This window comes from Chiloscyllium plagiosum, chromosome 3 (genome assembly GCF_004010195.1).
Source record: "Chiloscyllium plagiosum isolate BGI_BamShark_2017 chromosome 3, ASM401019v2, whole genome shotgun sequence".
Taxonomy (NCBI): Eukaryota; Metazoa; Chordata; class Chondrichthyes; order Orectolobiformes; family Hemiscylliidae; genus Chiloscyllium; species Chiloscyllium plagiosum.
Window position 1 is genome coordinate 118576482 of NC_057712.1, and position 9389 is coordinate 118585870.

At 41.0% G+C, this 9389-nt stretch overlaps 1 protein-coding gene across 1 annotated transcript in view; it reads left to right on the top strand.

Annotated features, from left to right (window-relative positions):
* LOC122548476 (fibulin-7) overlaps positions 1 to 8876 on the top strand; it is a 45281-nt gene extending 36405 nt beyond the window's left edge. The window contains exons 7-8 of the mRNA XM_043687188.1: positions 1530 to 1668; positions 7460 to 8876. Of these exons, the coding sequence (XP_043543123.1) occupies positions 1530 to 1668; positions 7460 to 7832 (512 nt within the window). The 3' untranslated portion in view covers positions 7833 to 8876. The remainder of the gene's footprint in view (positions 1 to 1529; positions 1669 to 7459) is intronic.
* The last annotated feature ends 513 nt before the right edge of the window (positions 8877 to 9389 follow it).

The window sequence follows — 9389 nt, forward strand, 5'->3', positions numbered from 1 at the left end:
ACCATTAATCCTGTATTCCGCATTCTTATTTGTTTTTCCAAAATGGACAACCTCACACTTGGCAGGGTTGAACTCCATCTGCCACTCCTCAGCCCAGCTCTGCATCATATCTAAGTCCCTCTGCAGCCGATAACAGCCCTCCTCACTATCCACAACTCCACCAATCTTCGTATCATCTGCAAATTTACTGACCCACCCTTCGACTCCCTCATCCAAGTCATTAATAAAAATTACAAACAGCAGAGGACCCAGAACTGATCCCTGCGGAACTCCACTTGTAACTGGGCTCCAGGCTGAATATTTACCATCTACCACCACTCTCTGACTTCGACCGGTTAGCCAGTTTTCTATCCAATTGGCCAAATTTCCCTCTATCCCATGCCTCCTGACTTTCCGCGTAAGAAGGCATGTAGCACTTTTCCAGCCATTCCATTATACAAAAAAAAACTCCAAGTGGCTCAGTATGAAGTCTAACTGGACAGTTCACTCAGACAATTCAGTGTCATATGGTTACCCTGCAGTGAAAACAGACTGATTTTGCATTCGGCCTGTTTTCCACTGCTCGTTGTCAGATCCAACTAACCCTTAATTATTAACCCTTAATGGTCTGGTTTGAAGATGTCATTTCAATCCTACCACTACATTAACCCATTCTTGAAAACTGTGTATTGTTGACCATCTGTACTTGTCTTTGACAAGGCGATAGTCAGCATCCTTCCAAATATGTATGTGGTGACAATGTCTCAACTGTGCTGTTAGATCAAGAGGTTTAGCGCTGATGAAGGAATGGAAATCCGCTAGTAAAAAGTGTCAAATTTAACTGGCTTTACAGAAGTTTGTGTAAACGTGCGATGGATGCTGGGACAATGAGTAAATTTAATGACGAGCTAGACATTTTGAATTGGTAATGGGTTGAAGGGTTATGGGGAGAAGGCAGGAAAATGGGGTGAGGATCAAATGGTGGAGCAGACTCAATGGGCCAAATGGCCTCATTCTGCTCCTATATCTTATGAACTTACGAACATCTGGACAATAGAACACATAAGTTCATCCATCTCACGTCTTTTTAGTTGTATGTGAGAAGCCAAGTGAAATCAACACTATCCGACCTCAAACCAGTGATGTTGAGTTTTGGGGTTTGAATTGAGCCCACAAGAAAAATGCACATAAAAAGCATCTGCAACAGTGCCAAATGAGTTTAAAATACTTTCCAAAAAGAGATAGGGTTAAATACCCTAAGGCATTTCCTATCAATTGACTCAGAGAAAAACTTTGGCAAATGCCAGGAAGAGGTCTCCAGTCAAAGACTCAGAAGCTGGCAAAATCACACTCACATGTCACCTGAAGAGGGAGGATGAAACATGGGCAGAAGTACAAGATAATAATGAACTGCATGAAATTAAATTGTGTTATTGAAATTAAGTAGAATTATTACAAAAATGCTAAGTTTGGTTGCACCGCTTATAAAAGTTCAAAGACTGTTTGGTGTGTTTAAAACATGCTCTCAGTTGTGGTCTGCTTTATTCCAGATGTAGATGAATGTGCGACATTGCAACACAACTGCACAGCAGGGGAGACTTGTATCAATATAGGAGGAGGATTTCAATGTGTTAACCCACAGTGTCCGGAGCCACGTGGGAATACCAGCTATGTTAAAACCTCACCCTTGTAAGTCAAACTGCACCTGAATTCATATATTCAGTCATGTCTTGCTTTCAGAATATTGTGGCTTTAAGATTCAGGTGCGTCCATTATCCAGCTCAGACAATTTGAGTTGTTTTGGACGAGACCAAACCCTCTCAAAACATATCAAGGAATTTATCTAGTTTCTGCCTTTTATCTTATTTAAAGACAAGTGTAAGGTGCTGCATTTCAGAAGCGATTCGACTACTAGGCTTGAAGCATTTCACTCTTACACCACAGTTAAAATATAAACAATAAAGAAAAAATGGCATAACTTTAACCTCTATTGAGATACTTAACAAAATGATATGTACTTTTGAAATATCTCCACAGAGGCTGAAATCCTGTCACCCAGTGACTATTTAATTACACATGGAGAGTCCTTGACACTGATCTAGCCTCCTCAGAACCAGCTCCCAGAGTAGACAGAACTTCTGGACCATGTTAATCAGGGAACTCATATTCTATGAGGTCCACCTGGCAGGCCTCATTACAATCACTACCTTCCTACCCCTGTGAGTGTGAGGACATAGGCTGCTTTTTTTTTGTAGCTCCTCCTGGGGCTTTTTAGCACTGGGTCAGGTTCCTCCAACTCTGATTCTGATACGGGTAATGTGTAATGTGCAGTAGCTTGTCTCTTGTGCCTGGTAGGATTCTAAGGTATCTTCAAGGCTTGACAGAGAGGGAGAACCCATCGGCTCCGGAACAGTCAGAACGGCTGTTGGGGAGCTGGACACGTTTTGCTCCCATGCTGTCTGAGTTTGCAGTTTCCATATGGTCCACGTGTTTGTTCAAGACCATCGTACCGACCTGCCCTTTATATAATACTGGATCTGACCTCATGTTGACCATGCCTCTAATTCATGCAGGGCCATTCCTGTGCGAAACTTCATCCCTGAAATAAATTGTCTCTCTCCCTTAGCAGAGTCTTGTGTCTAGATTTGGCATTCTTCATGCTGTTTCACTGCTCCCCCCACATCTCGCACATGAGGTTTGGGAATATCAAGTTTAACTTGGTGCAGAGTTTTCTCCATTAGCAACTCTGCTGGGGATATCCCTATCGTTTCATGAGGGGACAGTCCTATAATCAAATAGGAACTAGGACGTTTGGTATCTAGTGAAGCTGTAGGCTATTTCTTTAAGCCTGCCTTCAAAGTTTGGACTGCTCTTTTTGCCAGACCATTGGATGTTGGATGATATGGAGCTGTCCTTATATTTCGAATACCATTCGACTTTAGGGAATACTCAAATTTCCTGCTAGTAAACGATGGCCCATTATCAGTGATCAACATTTCCGGGAATCTATATAGTGCAAAAGATGCACACAGATTTCTATCATCGTCCTCATGTTTAATGAATAAACTTAGTGCATGCCCAATCAGTTTGAGTGGGCGTTCACAATGACCAAGAGCTCTGAGCCCATGAAAGGACCATTTCTAAGGCTGACCCTTTTTTAAAGAGTTGATGCAAAGGTGCCAGATGCCCACGTAATAATTCACCAGCCCAAAGAAATACCTAAGTTCTGCTACAGATATTGGAATCCAAGGCACCCTTGATCATCCTCACTTTATCTTCCAGTGGGTGTATCGACTCTGCAGTGCATTAGCCCAAAGCAAAATTAAAACCTTGGGTCGGTGTGAGCCCAACTCTTCTTTTGTCTAATTTTAAAAACAAAGCTATTTACTTTTTCCATGAAGCAGACACCTCATCAGCAGCTTTACAGCACCCCCCCCCTTCAAGGGAACCAGGACAGACAAAAGGCACATGTCATCACAGGTCTGTTGTCAGATATTGCAGTATTGCCCTGTCAGAGATAGTAAAAAAGGGTCCCATTTTCTCTCATTAGCACCTTTTGAACCCGTAACCTCTACTACTTTGAAGGACAAGGGCAGCAAATGCCTGGGAATACCACCACCATCCCCTCCAAATGACAGAGCACCCTGACTTGGAACTATATTGCCATTCCTTCACTGTCACTGGACCAGAATCATAGAACTCCCTTCTGAACAGTGTTGTGAGCATTCTTACTGCCCAAGGACGCAGCAGTTCAAAATGGTGGCTCGTTTCCAACTACCAGGGCATTTAGTGTTGGGCAATAAAAGCTGGCCCAATCAACGATACCTAGAATTAAATAAAACCCTAAACTTGGTTCTCATTGCTCTGATCAAGGTGCTGACCAGAGGCCAGGCAAATAATGTTATGCAAAGTGGTGAATGACAGAGCAAAGATATTTGATAGGCCTTGGTGAAGGCTTTAGGTAGGTTAGTCTTAAGTCCACACTTTTAGTGAGGACTTTATTCTGTTAGCCACATTTCCATAAAACTCACATCATGATTACTGGCTCCCCATATTTATACAACTAATTCTCTCCCAGTTAACCATTAATTAATATACCCATCACCTTGTCCCATTAGGTCTTAGGCCTCCCTTCAGACCATTTTAGAGGACAACTGATTCCCTTTTTCTGCTTTTTAAATAAATCAATATCTGTCACAAAAAAATCAATATACAATAATAGAGACAATCAAAATGGCAACCCTATACCCCTGACTTTTCATTGCACATTAAAGTTCCAAACTTCCTTTTTCCAGTGTGCCTTACAGTTTCTTTAAGCTTGCACTTTTCTTTAATAAAACATTCAGATAGCTCACTGCTGCTATCATCCATTCTCTAACTGCAATTTAAATCCTCAGTCTTTTTCATCCACACATTTTGTTGAGTGTACAGTATCCCTTAGTAGGTTATTATTAGTAAAGCACTCAATGGATATTGCAATGGGGAACCCTTTTTGGAAATTCTTCCAATATTTTCAGTAAGAAAAATGTCACATGTACCACCTCACCAAGGATGAGAGTTTTTGCTGCTGAAGTCTTTTTAACTACTGCTATGGACCAGACCAGATTCCCTCAAAACATTTCAAGAAAGTAGCCCAGACCCTAACTTTGCTAGTTGTTATAAACAGGCGTAAAGCGGATATTCCAGGAATGATGCAGCTGGTCAAAACACTTTGTTTTAAACAAATCAGAATTTATTTACAAGATTACAGAATGAAACACAAACAAAAACGAATAGAATACAGAATAACTTAACCTATCCAAAACCCAACAGATTATTCTAACTTAATGATGCTGTTCCAAATATTTGCAAAAATTCCCATATATACTCCTTGGCACAAAACGTAAAATTAAGCACAGAGCTGTACAGGAGAGGGGAGCATCAGCGTGGACCTACTTCTTTGGGTCCAGCAGCTTCACAACTCTGCTTGCTAAAATCAAATCAAACCAGACAAAAGCTGAGCTGGGAGAACTGGCTAATTCCCTTGCATTGTACAAGTGTGTTTTTTAAACTTGAAAGCCTTTTCGCTGAGGCAGTATCTGTTAGCTATAATCAAATTGGCTCTAAAACCTTTCAAACCTACACTTTTCGGAATGCCTGCTTTTACGGCCACTGAGAAGAGAAGCCAAGGACAGTATAACCTTGTTAATGGAGCAGCATCATCACACTAGTCTTTTGACATTTTTCGCTCCCCAAACTAAAGTGCAACATTTACCTCCTTTATTCACAATAAAAAATGTGAGTTCTCCTGCACTTGAGAACCCATCACAGATTTGCATAAGAAGCACCACTAGAAACAAGAGGCTTCAAGTTCCTGGCATCTCTCATTGACGGAATTTTTTTTTAAAAAATGCTCCATTTTTAATTTTGCCAATGTTTGGTACATCTGAATGCTATTTATGATCTTGGGATTTTTCATGTTTTATATTTTTCTAAAACTGCCATTCGACCTTGTTTGGTAAGCAGGCCATTCAGCCCAGCGAGACCACACCAACCTTCCGAGGTGTATTCCACCCACCACCTTGTAATTCCCATGGCCAATCCACCTCACCTGGACTGTGGAAGGAGACCAGAGCACCCAAAGGAAACCCATGTAGATGCAGGGAGAATGTGCAAACTCCACACAGACAATCGCCTGATGGTAGAATTGAACCTGGGTCCCAGCACCGTGAGACAACAGTGCTAACCACTAAGCCACTGTTGCCAACCAGGTTGATAGGGTTGTTAAGAAGGCATATGGTGTATTAGCTTTTATTGTTAGAGGAATTGAGTTTCAGAGCCATGACGCCATGTTACAACTGTACAAAACTCTGCTGTGGCTGCACTTGGAGTATTGCATGCAGTTTGGTCACCGCATTATAGGAAGGGTGTGAAAGCTTTGGAAAACGTTCAGAGGAGATTTAATAGGATGTTGCCTGGTATGGAGGGAAGGTCTTATGAGGAGAAGCTGATGGACTTGAGACTATTTTCATTAGAGCGAAGAAGTTTGAGAGGTAACTTAATTGAGACATGTAAGATAATCAGAGAGTTAGATAGGGTGGACAGTGAGAGCCTTTTTCCTCGATTGGGGAATGGCCAGCACGAGGGGACATAGCTTTAAATTGAGGGGTGATAGATCTAGGACTGATGTCAGAGGTTGTTCCTTTACTCAGAGAGTAGGAGGGGTGTGGAATGCCCTGCGTGCAACAATAGTAGACTCGCCAATCTTCAGGGCATTTAAATGGCCATTGGAAATACAAATGGATGAAAATGGAATAGTTTAGGTTGGATGGGCTTCAGATTGGTTTCACATGTCGGTGCAACATCGAGGGCCGAAGGGCCTCTAATACGCTGTAATGTTCTACGTTCTATGCCTCCCATTCTTCTAAACTCCAATGAGTTCAAATCCAACCTACTCATCCTCTCCTCATAGATAGTCTCTCCATCCCAGGTATAAGTATAGTGAACCTTCTTTGGACTTCATCCAATGCCAGTATATCTTACCTTAGATAAGGGGACAAAAACTGTTCACAGTATTCCATTAACGTCTGACTAGTGCTTTATATAGTTTTATCCTCACCTCCCTATTATACTGGATTCCCTTTGAAATAAAGACCAACATTACATTTGCCTTCCCTATTATCCACTGAACTTTTGTGCTGGCTTTTTATGATTTATGCATGAAGTTTCCCAAATCTCTCTGAGAGAGAGAAAATGGTTCTAAATTTGTGAAAAACTGACCACGCCCCTTAAGCAGTCAACAAATTATCTTTTTGACAAATTTTATCCATCCAGTTTTACAATTTGTCCAAACCTTCATCCTTGTTCAAATCATCAGGCTCCAATTCATCAGCCTGTATGAGGAGAAAGCAGTTGTTGCTAGACCTATTAATCTGGAGAACCAGGGTTCAAATCTCACCATGACAGATGATGGAATCTGAATTAAGAACCTAACAATGGCCATGAACCCCATCTGGTTCAATTAAGCCCTTTCGAGTAGGAAACTTCTGTCTTTACCCTGTGATTCAAGATCCTCAGCAATGTGATTGATTCTCAAGTGCCCTTTGCATAATTAGGGATTGGCTCAAATAGTGACGCCCACATGATTTAAAGAAAAATTAGATAACTCTGCCCTTGTGGCATCAGAAGTTGGCAAACCCAGGAGAGCGGTATATGAAAGAAAATTCAGGATTATCATGGTATTATTTTAAAAAGTAAGACAAGAACAATACTTGCATCAGTATTTATACTACAGATACATTTAAGTCGAAGCTAGATAGACACATGAGGACAAAGAAGTAGAGAGCTATGCTAATAAGGTGAGACAAGGTAGCATGGTGGAGGCTAATATTGACTAGAAACATTGGTGTAGATCACGTGAGCCAAGTGCTTTGTTTCTGTAATTCCATTTTTCTTAACAAAAATGTTGCTGCAATATGTCTTCTGCTTTTCTTTTTTCTAGTCAGTGTGAACGTCACCCATGCCCTATGAACAGCAAATCCTGCCATCATGCAGCAAAGACCATCTCCTTCCATTACCTGTCATTGCCCTCAAAACTGAAAACTCCAGTTACCTTATTCCGTATGGCTACAGCTGCTGCTCCTGGAAGGCCTGGACCCGATAATCTGCGTTTTGGCATTGTAGGAAAGAATAATCAAGGGCAGTTTGTAGTCCAGCGTTCTGATAGACAAACCGGTGAGCTCATACTTGTTCAGCCTTTGAAAGGTCCTTGTACTGTAGAAGTGGATGTGGACATATCCGAATACCGTGACCGCACTTTCCAGGCCAAGCATGTGTCAAAGGTTACCCTTTTCATTTCAGCCAATGGATTTTGAGAAAATATTCAGGGATTCCGAATCTTCAGTTCAAGGGATTTGTTTGAATTATGACTTTTATTGTGGGAGTTTATGGATCACATCCCAGAGAGAAGGATACTTTATCCGAGTCCAAATACCACAATATAATGATCAGAACCTGTTACATTATCGATTTCTCTTCAATTGTATATTCACAGTCATGTTAGGCTCAGCTGGAGTCTTCAACACTCTACTGAACTCTGTCATTGTATGTGGCCCAAATCTTTTGGCATTTGTATAGCTGTCCCTGTTTGCCATAGCATTTGTCAGTGCTTGTTTTTCCCCATTTTATTATAGATCTCCAGTTTCCTGTTCACTATTAAATGTCCTATCTCCAATGCAATCTCCATCAATTAATTAGAATATTTCCTGGAAGGAAATAGAGAATCAGAGTTGACATTATACACAACAACCATTCAGTGAAGAAAACCAAACCCGGGCCTGCTACTTACTTGATATTTAAGTGGGAACTTGACATTGAGATAAAGGATCAGCCATGATCATATTGAATGGTGGAGCAGGCTCAAAGGGCCAAATGGCCTACTCCAGGTCCTAGTTTTATGTTTCCATGTATACTCGTATCCCTTATAGGCAGCACCAATAAATTGAATTCTCATTAATCTTGGGCTGTCTGGTGCAAACAAGTTAATCTATTATTGTGTACTGTACAACACAATGCAGTGTTTAATCTACATCAGGCAATTAGTGAAAGCAGCGAGGGACAATGAGGAATATCATCATGACCTCCTAACAAGATGTCTTCTTTGCCTTGATGCATATAGAAAATTGATGGATTGACCAACATCAAATTGCCTGAGTTTGTTATAACAGTATAACAACATATACGGTCTGAAGCTGTTAGTTTATTTTTACCATATCTTTAGGAGCAGTCTCCAGGTAAAAACTATCAATGCAATTATAGATATGCACTGGAAGTTCTAAGATGGTTTCTTGTGGAAACTCTTTATTTCGACGCCAGGCATTGTTTTACCAATTGTTTTAATAAAAATATTTCACACTGCACTTGGTGTCACGCTGATGGTTGCACATTACACAGTTGCAGATGATTTTTTTTCTTTGTGTCGCTGCAGTTGCTTCTTTAATAAGTACAGACATTGGAGATTGGTGAACATTGTTGGAAAATTTTGGATTAGTGGTGCTGGAAGAACACAGCAGTTCAGGCAGCATCCGAGGAGCAGCCATTGATATGATGAACATTGGGATAATTCCTAGGAAATTCCTGGCAGTAGATGGAAACCATTTTGGCAAAAGGTGAGGGCACTGTGCTAACGGGGATACAATAGCAAGTAGCAAGTGATGTGGCCGTCGAGTTTTCTGCTGTCCAGAATTGCTTTGAGTCACCGGGAGCAAACAGTTAATCAACAGTTAATTAAACAACCCAGGACGAACAGTTAATCGACAGGACGGCATTAAGCAACCCAGGAGAAAATGCATTAAGTAATGTATTTTTCATAATTTTTCACACTTTTATTGTTCCTTGGAAAACTATTGGAGATGGGAGACAAGGATCATCAT